General features: G+C 41.6%; 1 protein-coding gene across 3 annotated transcripts in view; it reads right to left on the bottom strand.

The window, feature by feature from the left end:
• B3GNTL1 (UDP-GlcNAc:betaGal beta-1,3-N-acetylglucosaminyltransferase like 1) overlaps positions 1-12,157 on the bottom strand; it is a 165,406-nt gene extending 153,249 nt beyond the window's left edge. For 2 of the 3 annotated variants that reach the window (XM_035104653.2, XM_035104654.2), the window contains exons 1-4: positions 11,533-12,157; positions 7,600-7,716; positions 6,498-6,597; positions 1,531-1,595 (exon numbers count right to left, since the gene is read on the bottom strand). In XM_035104653.2, coding sequence (XP_034960544.1) covers positions 1,531-1,595; positions 6,498-6,597; positions 7,600-7,716; positions 11,533-11,727 — 477 coding nt within the window. In that variant the 5' untranslated portion in view covers positions 11,728-12,157. Of the gene's footprint in view, positions 1-1,530; positions 1,596-6,497; positions 6,598-7,599; positions 7,717-11,532 lie in introns of those variants that run through there. The other variant, XM_035104657.2, reaches the window with a different exon arrangement.
• Positions 12,158-18,254: the final 6,097 nt, after the last annotated feature.

Here is an 18,254-nt window from a genome sequence, read left to right as displayed (position 1 = left end):
TCAGATACCCAGAGGCCACACAGCCACAGCATGCAGTCCCCACAATTGCATGTAGAGTTGGCTATGTGTGGCCCCTGACAACTAGGTTAAGCTCGTTGTTACCACTACTGCAAATCATTGGGTTTCTCAGGGATACAGGAAGCTACCGCCTCATGCAGCTCCACAAGATCGTACATGGTAAGCTTTTGTGGATCAGAGCCTCCTGAATTCATCCCAACGTTTGTAGTTGAGGGGCATTTAACAGAGGAACTAAATATATGCCTCTTCTTCCTGCACTGCAAGCAAATTTATATGCTTTACATCTACGGATTAATAAAAAAAAGTCCTGAATAAATCTTATCACTTCATTAAAATTGACATTGAATCTCACAAAAGGTGCTTGATGAGCCACTGAACCTCTTCAGACAAGAGAAACGCCATTCAAAAATCTATCAGAGCTATAGCACGACAGTTTCTTGGCCCCATCAGAGGACGGTGGCAGCTAGCAGGGGGATGGGGGCTGAAAAGCTGACTATAGGAGGAAAGATAGCTGGTTTGAAGTGATTTATTATTATTATTTATTATTATTATTATTATTATTATTATTATTTACTAATTGCGTGTATGATGTATGTAAGCTATTTCCACTTGTCACAAGATCACTTCTGATTTTTCTGTACAAAGTAAGTCAGTCAAAGATTTGGGGGTGGGGGTGAACTGAGGGTTTGTGGTTAGATGCCACATAGTTTCACTTTCTGTGAGAAGGGGACAATTCCTACTTAATCATCCTACAATAGCAAATTGGTCTCTTTATATTTAAAGTGCTCTGCCTTGACTGTGTAAAGGGAACGTCTAAACTGATAGTAGGGTTAAGTTATGCAGAATTTGAGGGCTAGTCTCTTGTGGAAGTAGGTAAACCCGATACAAATACATGTGGTTTGAATCCCTTCTTTCCTGAAGGTGGATGGATATCACCAGCATAAAAACATCTGGCCTTGTTTAGAAATCCCTGCTGGCTTTTCATGTGAAACAGATATCTTCTTCTTGTAACAAATTGCTTAGCTGCTCAGAAAGGACTTTGGTGGACAGAAGCATGTCTGTTATCATCAAATTCCTGTAATTCTGGATTATTTGGAGTGCATGTTATGAAATTTATTTCGTGGCATAGTGGTTGCCCATTTGACAGTAGAATTTTTGAATTTTCTTTATTCTGTTTTCATGCCATCAGATCTGAGAAAAATGGCACATCAAGTAAAACAATACCTATTATCCAATTAGAAGTGCCAGCTAGGTTGCAGATTAAAAAGGTGTGTGTCATTTAAACTTCCAATATCTCAACGGCTAAGAAAATGTCCAGATTCTGCAGCAGAGTTTTATAAGGTGGAATGCTTATTAAATTTTAAAAGTACCACATCACCATAGCCACATTAAACAGTTTTATACCAAATTATGGAAAACCATTAGCATAGAATGATAAAAAGGAAATGGACAATTAAACGTTTTGTTTCAGGTAGGCAATATATTTGGCAAAAAATAATAATAATCACTTACAGAATCCAGAAAGCACAGGTAAGTCCCCGAGCTCTGATCTATTGCATGATTTTTAGCAAAGCCCACTGTAGATAAAGCAAAGTTACAAAAGAGTGCATGAGCATCACTGTAATTTGCAATCTAAGTTTTTCTACTCAAAAACACACTAGGTGACATTAACGTTCCTTGCCAGATTTCAGAATTGCAGTCCACAGTAAGCAAGCCATAACGGATGCTTGAGTTGCCCACCCATGACAAATTCTAATCTTTCCTTCGTGGATACCTCTTCATGTAAATGAACATTATGAATATATAGCCTTGAACTTCACAAAGAAATGATAACTAAACCTCTGTGGTGCAATAATAATAATAATAATAATAATAATAAATTTCCCCAGACACTCTGGGCGGCTTCCAACAGAATATTAAAATACAATAATCAATTAAACATTAAAAGCTTCCCTGACAATGGATCAGTGTGTGTCTGGCTGTTAACCAGAAAGTTGGTGGTCTGAGCCCACCCAGGGATGGATGTGGTAGGATTCCTGCATTGGACTAGAACACCCTTCCAACTCTACAATTCTATGATTCTAGGAAATCATTTAAATTAAAACTAAACCATTTAAAGTTCTATGGCTGCCGTAACTAAACGTAAATGACTGGAAAACACAGTAAAACCTTACAAGCCCTGGACATGTTTACTGAAAAGTAAAGCAGGTCTGGGCATGTTGAATGAACAGAACCAATAGCTCGGAATAATTATCTCCTGAGGAATAAAATGAATAGACTAAAATTGAACAACTAATCCTGCCACAGAGCAGTAACTGTTCCAGCAGGACCAGTTGTGTAATCAAGTTTGTCTCTCTCTCTCTCTCCTCATCCCAAGCATATAATGTTTCAAATAATTGTTTGATTATAGCAAGGAAGGCAAAAAGGATGCTAAGATCAAGGGCACACTCATAGGTCATAAAATCAGTCATGGATGATTCTTATAAGGGAGCTTCTAGAGTCGCCACTGTGATGAAAGGTAGCCAGAAATTTAGATTCATTGTCATTTAAATCACTTGCCCAACACTCAATAAGTAGCTTGATCCATATGTTACTGCTTTTACACATCACAAAATCAGTCATAAAGGCTGATTTGAGACATTCGGATTTCATAATATATGAATGCTGGAGAACATTTGGTTACTCATGTGACAGGCAAAGTTTAAGGATATGCTTTAAAAAAATTATTTAAGTCAAAACTATCTTACAAATATTTTAAAGGTCAGCACTTAAATGCACATATGGGTAACAAGCTGGTGAGATAAGTGAGTCAGAGGAGAAACAATCATGTTTGTTTGTTCATTCAAGTGCAAATAGTTTAAAATTAAGCTTAATTAAAAACAAGACACCCAAAGTTTCGGTAGTTAGCTAGTCATGAAATGCCCTCTTGACATCCACACAATTATAGGATTTCCAAAAGAATTTATTCTGCATGGAAACTGGATTATTTAAACAACTGGTCTAAGGCAATGAATTTTGTTTGGCATAAGCAAAGAATTCACTGCAATATTGCTATACTGATGAGACTCAAATGTTTGTGCCAAGGCTTTGCATTTTGCAAGGCCTGCTTACTTAGCAAAAAGAGCCTGTTACCATGGTCACAGGAGAGAGAAAAACCTAAGACCCCGTGAGATATTAACATTCCTCACTCTTGGAAAGAAGTTGTTCTGTGTTGGTTTCTTTAAAGCCACTGACCCCTCTCTTTTGTGGGGGGAGGTTTCCCTTTTGTTTTCCTTTTTCCTTTTCCATGGCAGAAAAGAATCAGAAATGAATCTTAATCCAGGGTAAACAATCCAGGACGTGAAGACTGTCACATTTGTTTCGTTATTGGGGCTGCTTGTTTCAAAGGAAGCACTCCCTACAAGTTTTAACTACTCTTAACCACAGGAAAGTAAATCACTAAGGACAAAGGGGTCACAAAGATTTCCATCTAAACTGGCTGCCCAAATGTAAATACAAACGAGCTGCTCCACACTGGAAAATGATTACTGCATGGCGACCTGCTTTCAAAGGTATATAGTTTGAACAAAATACACCTTTCCTAATCCAATATACCAATGACTGGGAAAATTCAAAAGCCATAGGTTTTTCCCCCCCTTCCTGTGTCTATGCATTTTTTCATATCATAAAATGTACTTATATAAAGTAAAAACTAAGACTCCCAAACCCTAACACTTTGCCAATCATATGCATATTAGCCTGGAAACCAAATGTCAAATAATTATTTTGTGGTTGTTTTTTTTTTTTTTTTTAGAATTCTCAGTATTTTCCCCAAGTCTATGGTTGTTTTTCAAATGTTACACAGCTTCCAAAAGAGGCTCAGGCTTTAATGAGTATCTAAGGAACAGTTTTATGCTTCTGGAGTAGCCACCATGTAACAACCCATAAACTTGAGGAATTGTTGGTAAATAAAAATGAGGGGGCCACATCTGATGGAGGAAATCAACTACGCGGAAAGAACAGCAGGCTTCACTCAGGTCATCATGTATTTACTTTCATGTGAAAATGTTTCGAACTGGGCTGCAATACCACAAAGGGTGCACATATTGTTATGGGTATTCTAACAGGAAGAAGCAAATCCCTCTCCTCCTCTCGATGTTATCCTCACACTAACACTGGGTGGTGGGTTTGGTTGAGAGGCACTGACTGGCCCAAGGTTGCCTCATGAACATCATGACAGAGTGGGAGTTTGAACCCTGTTCTCCCAGATCCCAGTCCAGTATTTGCCAATTATTGTACCACACTGGCTGGCTAGTTTACTCTCTGAGCTTGTTTATGACTGCGGGCTTATCCACACTTACCTTTTGCTCTGCTCTTTCCAGGCAGAGGCCTGCACTTTAATGCTTCGTGTCTAAGCGGTTGGTTTCCCCCCTGCTAAGAAGCTTTCCCAGTGAAAATCCAATCTTTAAAACTGACTCAGAACAAACGACAATTCAGGTTTTCCGCAGATTGATGTTTGCTCCAATTGAGCTTTAAAGAGCAGGTTTTTGTGAGGAAAGCTCCATAGCAAAAAAAAAGGGGGGGTGCTTAAACACAGAGCTTTAAATCTCGGACCATGCCTGGAAAGAGTGGAGGAAAGGTAAGTGTAGATAACTAGCATTGCTAGTTGTTGGGACAAAATTCAAACTTGCCTTGTATGAATTCCAGTCTAGGCTTCACTTTGAGCTATCCAAAGTGCTACCGACCTTCCTTTGTTTGCCTTTTGGACTTTGACCTCTGCATTACCTGACCTTGTTTATCTGGATTTACCTTCTGCTTAGCATGACCTTGACTCACTGGAATTTGACCTAACTTTGTTTCCTGGATCTGAAACAGGTGCTAGCAGTACATGACTTGGTCTTCCTGGACTCTGTACCTAGCACAAGCCCCCACTTCAGCCAGAAGCCCAACCCCCAGCTGAGCCCACTGCCTGGACATCACTCTAGGAGATTCTTGGTTAGGCAAATGCACCCTTTGCCCCTTAGCTTGTGTTTGTTGGGAAAGAGATAATGGGAAGAGGCTTGGAAATCTGACTTGACCCATTTCCAGTTTACAACTAGAAAAAATGTTGGAAGGGGGTTAGCACACAGTTGAGAAGCAGCAGAGGGGAAAGACAATGCTGTGAGGTCAAAACATAGAGATCAAAATTTGAGAAGGAAAGAGCGGTTGAGAGGAGGACGAGCAGGAAAGTGGTAGGCAGCGAAGACATTAAATGTTGCCTTTCCAAAGAGTCCCCCTCTCAGAGTTGCTTTTCCTTAAAAGCATGGTCCATCAGGGGTACATCGCACATATTTGCATGTAACTTGTATTTTCGCTCTTTTTATGTAAGAGTCAAATTATAAGTTTTTACAATTTAAATATGCATTCCCCCCCTTTTCCCATTACTTGCAACTTGTATTTCGCATGAATAGGAATAATTTTTAGATATCAAGGGGGGAAAGCAACAACAGAGATGATTTTATGTTTAACAAGATAAGGGAGGAAAACATAAACTAAAACTTCCTAAATAAAAGTGTATGAGAAATTTATTCTGGAAAACAAAGAAAGCATTTCCTAAATTAATTTCATCATCTTCCTCCTTAGCTCTTAGATTCCCTCTTGCTCATAACACCAACATGCTATCCTTTTTCACCATCTCACAAAGAAAGGACAGCAAACTTTAAAACTCAATACAAACGTTTACAGTTCACATCTCACTGAGCTGATCTTCATTCTGGAGTGGTCACACTTGGCAATTCAACTTGAATCCATTACTTTCCAGCCTATTACAACAATTCCAGAGCTATTTATTTTGGCTTGGATCACAATTTAACCTCATTTGTGCTTTTTCAGTCTAGCACATAACAAACCTGGCTTTTCCCCAGTCTGCAGCAAAGGTGATGGCTCTCTCTCAATCCACACAACATTTATTTCCTGGCCATCTCTAAGCTAAGTTATGCCATATATTATTTGCCTCTTAAACGCGCATTGAAAAACTGACTAGAGAACTCAGGAAAAACTGGTGTGAATTTCCAGCAATATAAGATACAGTGAATCTAACTATTTTCTTTTGCCAACAGAGTCACGATGATTTACAATGTGATTCTAAACCCATTAAACAGAAGTCCCATTGATTTTCGGTGGGACTTATTTTTCTGCATACAGCACAATCCTATGCACGCTTGCTTAGAAATAAGTCCAACTGTGTTCAAAGGGGCTTACTCCCTCCTAAGAGTTGTTAAGATTGCAGCAACAGTGTACTTAGTATTAGGCCAAATTCTGTCTTGGCACATAAAAGAAAACCTCAGCAACCTCAAAAGAGAGTCACTTCTGACAGTTATTAAGGAAGAGTCTTGGTCTGAACGTGGATGCACTGACAAACAGAATGTTCTAGAATGCTACGCAGCTCGTGGGAAGCTGTTATGCAGAAAACTAAGTTATCCCACTGTCCTGAATAGCTGCTATTCTTTTAAGGCACCTACCTCCTCGTGGCTGAGATGAATCATTTTCTCCAAGTACCATCTTAATGCCTGCTTCTTCCAATAGAACCTTCCACTTTTTTAATATATTTCCTGAATTGTCCTGTGTAGAAATATTGACACTGAGTAGGTATAATGTTTAAAAGTTAAACGTTTAATTCCTCGCATTTCTTCCCCGCATCTTATTGCTACGTGTGAGAAGGGATGAGGTCCCTGCAAAGTCACAGCCGAGTCATCATACTGCTTTTAAACTGCACTTTTATGAGTATTTGCCCACAATCTGACACCAATGACATCTTCCAGTGCTTTTCAGGCACAACTGGACACCATCAGGAGTTTCTGGAAGGCTCTGCTGAGAATCACGACTTCCTCTTCTCTGAAGAGGAGCAATCAGGTAGGCAGTGAGTCCCAAGAAAAGCACACAGACCCCTGTGGGCTGCTGAGTGGCAAAAGAGGAAGGTAGCTCAAGGAGGAAGGGTTGCACACAAAGACCAAATCCAGCAGCAAGGTACCTCAGCCTCAGCCTTTTCCTTATCCCACCACTACTACGGAGCTTTCAGAGCTCAAGCTGATTGCAAAAGAGCTGGCTGGAGCTACAGTACTGCACCCAAGCTCAACAGATGGCACTAACAAAATAGCACCAAGATATGGGGATGGAGAACAGAACTCCTTTCAAAAGCTAGAGCAAAATTATTGTCTCCCCCCCCTTCCATTTCAATCCAGCTCAGTTCCTGAAAGTACCTTTGCAAAAAAGCCAGTTTTGATACAACAATTACCATGCAACATTAGGGAGACAGCCCTTTTCTTTCCCACAAACTAAGGACTTGGGAGCAGGAGGAAGAAGGGGAAGGGTCTGACTGGGAGTATGTCTCTGTGTGTTAAAGGTGTGAGTTTGCATCTCTGACACCACACACTATTGGGACTGACCACACACACCCCTTGATCCACTTTGGAAGGTGGGCCCCTGAAGGCATTCCAGCAAGGTAATACAGCTCTCACCCCCAAAATTGTCCTCCACCCCTGGTGAAATAAACACATTCCTGGAACTGGTATTCAAATGATAGTTGTGCAGTAGAACTAGAACAGTAAACTGACAGGTACATACCATACTAGCATCGTTAAAAACAGATAGTTCCATGGAACCTTGGAAGTCTTGCTCCAGAACAGACTTCAGGCATTCATCCAGCCAGCACTCAGCATTGTAAACTGGCAGAATTATGGACTACAAGGAGTAAGAATACACGACATAGAATCAGCAAAAATGCACCAACATTTTATTCCCTGCTCCACAAAAAGGTTACTTTTATTATATCCACTAATCAAACACACACAATAGTTTTTGAGCAGAAAACAAAGGACACTGTCGTTTTCTTTCCAAACAGCTTTTTATCCTTTAATATCGATCTGTTATTCATTAGTGTTAAATTATTTATTAGTATTGAGGGACACGGGTGGCGCTGTGGGTTAAACCACAGAGCCTAGGGCTTGCCAATCAGAAGGTCGGCGGTTCAAATCCCCGCGACGGGGTGAGCTCCCGTTGCTTGCTCCATGCTCCTGTCAACCTAGCAGTTCAAAAGCACGTCAAAAGTGCAAGTAGATAAATAGGTACCGCTACAGCGGGAAGGTAAACAGCATTTCCGTGTGCTGCTCTGGTTCACCAGAAGCGGCTTAGTCATGCTGGCCACATGACCTGGAAGCTGTACGCCGGCTCCCTTGACCAATAACGTGAGATGAGCGCCGCAACCCCAGAGTCGTCCGCAACTGGACCTAATGGTCAGGGGTCCCTTTACCTTTATTTATTAATGTTATTTTAACAACTAAAAAATTGAAATGAAAATTAGTAGTAATTATTACTTCTGTGAACAAAAGAGTTATTATCCCTCCAGATTTTGCTTCCTGCTTCCTAGTCTAGTTCCATCTCTCTTCTGAAGCCTCTCTCAGTTCAGTACAGCTTCACTCTATTGTAAATCTGTAGATCTGGCAACATCCTAACCTGATTGTGATTAACCAATAGCAGCCCAATGCAAGCCCAAGCTCTCAAGTAACCTTTGCACTGCAGAGGCTTACATCCCATCCCAGCATCCTGGGATAACCTCGGTATCCTGAAATGTGCAAAGTCTGACCTTCCCACCCCTCCTCTCTTAAAGCAAAGGAAAAATTCCCCTATACAAAACTATACTGGCATTATAAGCTGAGGATTCTTATATCATTACACAAGAGACTGGTAACAGTCCCACAACCGCTCTAGCACAAAAAGCTATGGTTGCATACACAGCATACATTTAAAATATATTTCCCCACCCCACCCCATCAAGAATCCTGGAAACTGTACTCTATCTCTCACAGAGCTACAATTCTCAGCACTCTTAACAAACTACAGTTCCCAAGATTATTTAGGAGGAAATGTGCTTTAAATATGTTTAAAATATATTGTGCATGCAACACATTGTGTTAACTACTTCAAATTGACTGCCATCATTTCACAGTAACTAACTTTTTCAAATTGCATCAACCAAAATCTGCAATTGCTGTCTCACAATTATCACTTACACAGTTCTTTATCAAGAATAGTAAACTAATTCCATATTTCATAATCCTCTAGTTTAAATCAGGTTTTGTAAGTTCAAAATCTTATTAGCCTAATATTATTATTAGGATGAAGAGATGTCCTCCTGTAACCAATAACATTGGAGCAGCATTATCAAGCCATAGCACATATTTGTTCTTCAATTGTTATCACTCCTCTTCTCTAAACAATTAGCCACACAGCAAAATGTGGTTTGCTAAAAGGACAAAAACACTCCCCACTTTCATTTAGAGCAGGCATCCCCAAACTTCGGCCCTCCAGATGTTTTGGACTACAGTACAATTCCCATCTTCCCCGACCACTGGTCCTGTTAGCTAGGGATCATGGGAGTTGTAGGCCAAAACATCTGGAGGGCCGCAGTTTGGGGATCCCTGATTTAGAGTCAACATTTAAGTTCACTTTCAGTATCTCTATTTTGTTATGTTCAGGGAAATGCAAGCATGCACACCCATGTCTTAAGAAATGAGCATCTAAATCAGGGATGAAGAACCTGTGGTCCCCCAAATGTTGAACTTCCAACAGTGAAGGATTATGGGAAGAGTTAAAATACAACAACATCTGGAAGGTCACAAGTTCCCCATCTCTGATCTATCCCCAAACTGCAGCCCGCCAGATGTGTTGGCCTACAACTCCCATGATTCCTAGCTAACAGGACCAGTGGTCAGGGATGATGGGAATTGTAGTCCAAAACATCTGGAGGGCCGAAGTTTGGGGATGCCTGCCCTAGGGGAAATAATGTATGTGCAAAGGTCTACAAATCTGCTTGTCAAGCTCACATGGTAAGCATACCGCCCCCCTGTACTTTAGAGGCACTATGAAGTCCCCACCCTCCTCCTGATTTTAAGCTGTATATTTAAGTTGTATGTGCTCAAAGTGGTTCACAGAAAAATCAAAGTCTATATATAGTAATACAATAATTACAAGGCATAGTAAATATATATATAATCAATGATTAATGGTTTATTTCACATATATCAATTTTAAGTAAGCATGCAACTTAATATGTCATGTCAAAGTATCCATTAACCAACTCCCTTATAAAGGCTCCTTGGGCTGGAGGGTGAGGCAATTACAGGTGAAACCAACCATTTCCTGATGGCAACCACAGAGTTTCTCTCCCCTTGCATTTCCTCCTCTGAAAACAGTTCCTTTAAGAAGGCTCCTGGATCTAGGGTGTTGGGCAAGGCAGACAGAATGGCCAACAGAGTCTCTCACCCTTTATTTAGCAAAACTCTCTAGAACAGGCGTCCCCCAAACTGGGGCCCTCCAGATGTTTTGGCCTACAACTCCCATGATCCCTAACTAACAGGACCAGTGGTCAGGGATGGTGGGCATTCTAGTCCAAAACATCTGGAGGGCCGAAGTTTGGGATGCCTCCTCTAGAAGTTAGCTTAGGCAACAAACATCTTGCCAAGGAACATATCATGCTTAAAAGCATGTTTACAATGAGCACCCTTAGACTCTTAGGATATTCAGACTTATCTCAGAAATGAGTGTATCTTTTACACAACATGCTTTTAAACATAATAAGGTTATTGGAAGCATTCCCAGCAGTCCTTAAGTTCAGGAACGTACAAGTAGGAACTAACTTAACATTACATGCTAATAGCATGTAACAAAACCACAATTATTATTGCTATTTTAAGGAACAAGCTGATTTGGATGGAGAAAATTTACAACGGAAAAGTAATATGCTGGGAAGCACACTTCTCCACTCCAAGTCAGCCCCTTCTGGAGTGGCTTTCCTTTTAAAACAAGCAAACAAACCACAGCTGACAAGGTTTTGTTACATGCATTTGCATGAACCTTTAGCCCTCAAGATTACACCATCTTGCTTCTCTAGCACAACCCACACAGCTGGGGAAAGGCCTCTAACGATGACTATTACAGCATTATTATTATTATTAGTCTTTATTGAATTTGTTAGTCATTTTAAATTGCCCAGGCCAACCTAAAGCCAGCTACAACCCAACAAGAAGAAAATCCCCTACATTGATACATTAAAACCAAGAGAAAAATGAAATACATTGAAAACAACCCATCCACTTCCAAAAGGCAACAAGTAGTTAAAGGCCAAAAGCCTGGTTATACGGTAGAGTTTTGCCTGGCACCTAATGATATACTGTATAATGACGGCACAAGACAAACTTCCCATGGCGACCACAAATCCCACCAGCACAGCCTAATGGTCAGAGATGGTGGGATTTGTAGTTCAAAACATCTGGAGCGCACCCCATTAGCTACCCCCGGTCTACACTATGGCATCAGCCTGACCAAAAAAAAAAAAAAAGACCTTGTTGCTAAGGATATATTTGCTGGTGCTCTGCAGCAGCTCACATTAACAGCCATTCCTGAAGTTGAGTATACAGTATTTAGATTCACCACCCATTGACAAACTTTACAGATGTACAAAGACAACCGAGAGCGAAAGCAGAACAATATGGAACATACCACCTGAATCTCACTGCTTTCTCTGCCTTCCCTACTGAATGATGCTGCGGACTGCAACTGAGGTCCGTCCTGTAAGGGTGGAGATGGGGCGACTGGACTTTGGCGCTGGGTAAGCCCTGAGCCACCACCAGCACAGGTGCCTTCTTGCAAAAAGGGACTCCCAGGTCCCTCAGAGACCCCTTTGGCCACCTCCATCCCTGACCTTTACACACTCAGAAAAAGGAAGGGAAAAATTAGGGCCGTGGGAGGGGGAAGCAGTGCACGTGGCATCTCACAGACCAGGACTTATTTAAAGCTGCTGCAACATGGAACTGCACAGCTCCTTCTGCAAAAAGTAGATGAGGTTGAGATAGTTGGCAGGTGAAGCTTGAGGGACACGTGGGAAGGTGCTTTTAAAAAAGTATCAGGAGAGAGAGAGAGACGTTTGAAACAAAGTGCAGAGAGAAGAACTCTGAGAGCCAGGTTTAAAGAGGCGAGGAAATGGGTGGAAATAATAATAATAATGAGGTGGGGGAAAGGAAGACACACAGAAAAGAGGAAATACAAAGCGGGCTAGAGAGCTGCCAGTGGACGCAGGGACTCTGCCTTCTTCTGCCCCCGCTCTGCGCGTGCGCGGAGCCTTCCCGCTCCCCCCCCCCGGTCTCCCCCGCCGCTTCCTAGGTTCTGCGGGCGCCCAACCGGAGAAGCCGCGCGCGCATCCCCGCCTCCTGCTCCTTCCCCTTTCGGAGGAGAAATAGAGACGGCAACGGCTAGAGCGGCACTAAGGAGGCGCCGCCTGCGAAAGTTGTTGCCGAACGCGGCGGGCGAGCGCCCGAGTCGGGAGTGTCGTGGGCTGTGGGGACCCGGGAAGGAGAGCTTATGCATGGGTTCGGGGCGGTGGCCGTATTTCTTTTCGACATCATCCTGGCCGGTTAGAGAGGGGGAGGCACATGCTCAGCGTGTTGGCCATCGTTTCCCTTTTCCCCTACAAAGATAAGCTTAAAGACAACAGCCGCCAAACTCTAAAAGCACTTTGCACAAGGCGTTCTTGCCGTTCGTTCCGTTTTTTAAAACGCAGCTTGCCGTCGGGTGACAGGCACTCTGCGTATGCAGAGATCTTTTGCGTTGCTTTATTATTATAAAACCTGGTGCTTGTTCAAACACGTATGCAAAGAGCATTCTGCACATGCTCAGAGGCACTTGGCTGGAAGTAATTGCAAAGCTAATGATCACTATGCTCTATAGTAGCATCTTGGCTGCGAGTCCCGGAAGACCTGACCCTTGCCTTGCAGGCCTTTTCCCACCTGGCCTGAGAGGGTGGGGCTCTGAACTACAGAAGCTACCAGTACTCTGTACAAATTATTTTTGTGGATGATACCTGTGCTCAGCCTGAATTCACAGGTTTCTGTGCAGGGGTTTTTGCATTAACACCTGACTACTTAGACGCAGAAACATCAACTCTTAGATACTTTATAATAGGATTTCTAATTATTCTTTCTAGTCTTTTAAGACTATGATTCCAAATCCTGCAAACATGCATGTACTGTATTTTCCTTTTATGTACAGTATTGTGTTTTCCCTATTTATGTCATTGACAGAATTTATTGATATTGTTTGTTACTATGTACTGTAATGTTATTTTTCTATTTTTATGCAGTAAACTGCCCTGTGATCCTTGGCTGAAGGGCAGAATAGAATTGAAATAAATAAAAACAACTTGTTGCAATTTGTGTTTGCAGGCTCAAGACTCAAAGAAACACAGTGTGGCACACGGATACACAGCACAAAATATTGTTTTGGTAAGTCTTTATAAGTTTACTTAAATTTGCTAACTAAACAAATACATAGATAGATTAAAGTTATCTAAAAGTATTTATTGACATTCACATAATGGTGGGTACTATACTAGGTACCTAGTAGCTTTATCTGCCTAATAGCTTTTCCACTTCTTCTTTTTGGTAGGAATTCAGCTAAGTGTATTTGCACCCTGTCATAAGTTGTTTGTGCATGCATGTATTTTCTCACACTGGCTATCGGAGAGGAACATTGGCATTTGTTTTTATGACTTTTTACTTTTAGTGTTGGAAACTCTAATGGCATGGCTGTAATCTTTAACATTACTTTCAGCAGGAAAACGCCCAGGAGTAAATCTGTTGCAGAATCAGAATCCCCCCCCTTCACTCTGAAGTTGCTGAATTTGTGTGTGATAGTAATGTTAACTGCAAAAAGATAGAAGATAGAGTCGAAAGAACCAGGAAACCAGTTCCATGAGTCCAAGCAAGCTTAAACTGTGTTTTTTTCTAAAACCGCCCACAGCCCCTTGTTACCCTGCATGACAACCTACATAGGAAATTGGGATGGGAAGAGTGCTCAAAAGCATTTTGTGCTTTTGCAGAGCGGATAGCTGTTCAGTGGTGGTGGGATTGGGCTAGCACAAGTCCCTTACTTTCATAGAATCAAAGAATTGTTGAGTTGGAAGGGATCCTGAGGATCATCTAGCCCAACCCCCCCCCCCCACAATGCAGGAAATTCTCAACTAAAGCACCCATGGCAAATGACCATCCAACCTCTGCTTAAAAACTTCAATGAAGGAGAGTCCACCACCTCCTGAGGGAGTCTGTTTCACCACCTGTAACGGCTCTTGCTGTCAGAAAGTTCTTCCTGATATATAGTTGGAATCTCCTTTCTTGTAACTTGAATCCACTTAGCCTAAGCAGTTCTCAGGAGCCCAGCAAAAGTGCCTTTGTAGCATTAATATTGCAACATGACCTTTCATAGGCAATGTTCTACTTCATAAAATGCAGAGAGTAAACTGAAGTGGTAAGTAAGACTCTTAGCTTAGATACAGTGGAGTAGTACTCCTATTAAGAAGGTAAAACTTTAAATAAAAGCACTCCCTGTAACCAGTGTTTAGGGTGCTGGACGAGAACCTAGGAAACCAAGGTGTTCAGATGCCCACTGAGCCATGAAACTCACTGGGTGACCTTGGGCCTGTCACCTCTCAGCCTGACCTTCTTTACAGCGCGATTGTGAGAATAAAATAGGGAAGTGGGTAAAACCCTGCACAACACCTTGAGCTCCTTGGAGGAAAGGTGTGGTATAACAGCAATAAATAAATAACCAAATCCCCACATTTCTGGAATATTGATGCATAAATTCTATCGCTGAAAAAGGCAATACAGTTCATTCAGGAAACAGGTGGACGCATGTGAGGGAAAACAGGTACACTGTGGTGTGAAGATCACTCCTTTGTCAGTTGGTTTTCTTTCTATTTCTTTAAGCTACTCTTTCAGACTTCTGCAAACTTTTTTAAAGTCAAATGTAAGTGTGTGTGTATGTGAGAGAGAGAGTGTGAGTGACATTAGAAGCCATGTGGGTGATAAACCCCTTATAGAATGCAGTCTGCCGCAGAGAGAGAGAGATGGGGAGAAGGCTGGCTTTTAGTTTTGTCTACATTGTAACTCTGCTTGCAGAATTTGAACAAAGCAACCCAAAGATATTAAAACAAGCAAGGCCACTACTAAGTTACACTGAATCTGTGTCATCTTAAATGTATTAAAATATTGTATCAGTCTTAGAACTATGTTGTTCCATTTCAGAGCTTATCCTTTATTTTTATCAACTGTGTATCCCAATATGGAAACTGGAGACAGAGGTTATACGCTTCCTGTTACAGGGGAGAGATCAGGAGCTCACCAAGACAATAGCTAAATTCCGCTATTTGATTTTTGGCTGCCGAAGTACATTACAGGACCCTGCCCTTGTTGGAGACCCACAGAGGTGAAATAGATTGCTGGCCCCTGTTCCCTTTGGCAAGTGACTTTACTGATGATATGGCAACGAGATCGTACTGGCCTATTTACTTTGAATGTTTGTAAGTGATGCCAATAAAGGTTTTGATACTGATACTTTATTTTTATGTTACAATTTAGCTGATTATGATGAACACGCAAATAGTTTTAATCCTAGTTCTTCACATTTGAAGGTTATAATAATGAGCTGAACTGCAGCATATCTGATAACAAAAGGAACGCTAAGTTAATGTTAAACATTGTCTCCCAAAATACCAGAAGTAGCCATCTTGTTCTTAAATGAATCATACGTAGCAGTCGTAATGCTCTACAGATGGAAACACGGCTTGTTTTCTTAGTTGTTTGTACTGTATTAACAAATCAGTAAAACTACTAAGAGCACTCTGAGCACTATTCAGGATGTGAAAGTCTTATGGCCCCTGCTTAAGATTTGCATCAGAAAACATGGGGGTGGAGGGAGAGAAGGTATTGTCATTGAGGAACAAAGGGTGAGTGTCAAATATAAGTCACGTTGACAAAGCTGCTCTGCACATTCTGCTACTTGTCATAGAAGAGTCTTGCTCTAAATTGCATTGAAGTTTTAGGGTGCTAGATGTCAGTATGCTAACACTAAAGCTTTTGGCAACAGTTGCTGCTGTGTGTGTTGCTGTACACATTAGTATTGTAGACTGACACTCATTCACCCAGGTGTGCTTCAATTGGTTTCTTTTTAAAGTGATCACGTTGAATCATGAAGTTGGAAGGAACCAAAAACTCATCTACCCCAACTTCCTGTCCAAAACTAGAATTATTTGCCTAGCAGGTTTCCAACTGATCTGTGCTTTTAGAGACAACATGCTGCAAGCAGAGAGCAGAGGTGCTGCAAGAGGCCTGTACAAAGCTGAAAGCTGGAGCTACAGGTGATTTGTGTAGCTTAGCCAAAACGACAAGCTTTCAAGAAAGCCCAAAGAATCCTGGAGTCATTAGCAAATTTTACCTGGAGAAAAGTCCTTCCTGACCCCTGAGAATTAAGAGCGCAAGCATGGACAAATTTAGTTGGGAGACTTTTCCACAATGGACTCCAAGGGTTGTAACAACTATTGTTTGGTCACAAACATCCCACTCTTGGGCAAGTGGGTAGTTGCTATGCGACTCTAGGCACACTTGCGTGAAACTGAATTTCTGAGCACAATCCAATCTGGTTTCAGGCCTGGCATTGACACAGAAACTGCCATGATTACCCTGGTAGATGACTATCCACCAGTGGGAGTGTGACCCTGGTAATTCTCTTAGGTTGATGCCTTCTGTACTATCGATTAGACTCTCACGGGTTTCAGGATCGGTACTGATGTGTTTCAGTGGTTCTATTCCTACCTAGAGTACCAATTTCAGAAGATGATACTGTAATGCAGGCATCTCCAAACTGCGGCCCTCCAGATGTTTTGGCCTACAACTCCCATGATCCCTAGCTAACAGGGCCAGCGGTCAGGGATGGTGGGAATTGTAGTCCAAAACATCTGGAGGGCCGAAGTTTAGGGATGCCTGCTGTAATGTACTGCTGGGCCCCATGGCACTCATGCTAAGACACCCCTCACAGATACTCATCTTGTCCCTCATGCTTTTTAGTATCTACATGAAGGTCATCCAGGGATTTGAAATGAGGCGTTGGCCAGTATCCTGGTGAAACCCAGCTCCGCGTCTCTTATTAGAGTCGGGTAAGGACACGGAAGTGATAAACCCGTGTCCGGGATCAGTAATGGGCTGGATGAGGTCCAATAAACTTAATCTCAGATCTAACAATATGAATTACTGTTGCTGGATGATTCATCAGCCCAGGGAAGTGGTGCTAAACCAGTTCTGGGTGTACTTGTAATCTCTCTAAAGGACTGTGTTCACAGTGGTGGGGTGTTTATAGACATACTGGTAGCTTTATCAGTGAAGGTCCATTATGCTCCTGTGGCATTGAGTGTCCTTTACCAGCTATGGCTGGTGTTACGGCTACAACTCAGCCTGTATAAAACAGTCTAGTTACAGTAATCCATACTCGGATAACCTCAAGGACATGTGAGGATGTCTTTAAAGGCTTCTTGGCATTCTCCATTCCAAATACTACTTAAATAATTAAATGTGACCAGGCGGGCATTTTCTGTTGTGAACCACCCTGGGATTTTCAGATGAAGGGTGTTATAACAAATTTTAATAATAATAATACCACCATTGGTTTTTATTCTGCAGTTAGGATGTTCTGATTTTACTGCTCAACTGTCTTGTTTGTTTGTTCGTTGCTGTTTTTCTTTGCATTACTATTATCCACCCTGGACCTAGAAATATTGAATGGCAGGCTATCTTTGTTTAAATTAAATAAACAGATGTTTCATTACTAAGGCTGCACGCTTACAATGGGAATAAACCCTGTTGAACTTAGTAAGGCTATTTTTGATAAAAGTGGCACAGGATCAGGCAACACACCATCAGAAGTGTCATTTCTCCTGTTTGCTATATAACAGGAGATTTTTTTTAGACGATCTGGAGAGATGTCACAAAAGGCAATAACAAGCTGTTGCAGGCAGCTGAATTAACCTTTAATCCTATTTCCTTGCTTTTGACAGAATCCTGTAACCACAGAAAATCAAAGCTGTAACAGAATAAATCTGTTGCTGTTCTTCGTTCTCTCCCCACCCCGCCCCATTGCCAGCACATGGCTCCTTTGATCTTTATAACGTTTCAAGGGCAAGCCACTCATAATATAGTGGAAAAATAGTACTCCACATTTCTTGCATGCCTTCAAAAAATCAGTACTGTGAGATCCTGGTAAGGCTGTTAAGTAGATCCTGTATCCAGTTGTGAACAATGGTTGTTGGATTTCAGTGGGACGACAGCATGTAAATGTGTTCAGTATTGCAGCTTTAGAAACTTGCTTTTCACAGTACATTTGAGAGGTTAAACATTTTG

This window comes from Zootoca vivipara, chromosome 2 (genome assembly GCF_963506605.1).
Source record: "Zootoca vivipara chromosome 2, rZooViv1.1, whole genome shotgun sequence".
In the NCBI taxonomy this organism is placed as follows: Eukaryota; Metazoa; Chordata; class Lepidosauria; order Squamata; family Lacertidae; genus Zootoca; species Zootoca vivipara.
This window is presented reverse-complemented; position numbering and strand designations above follow the sequence as displayed.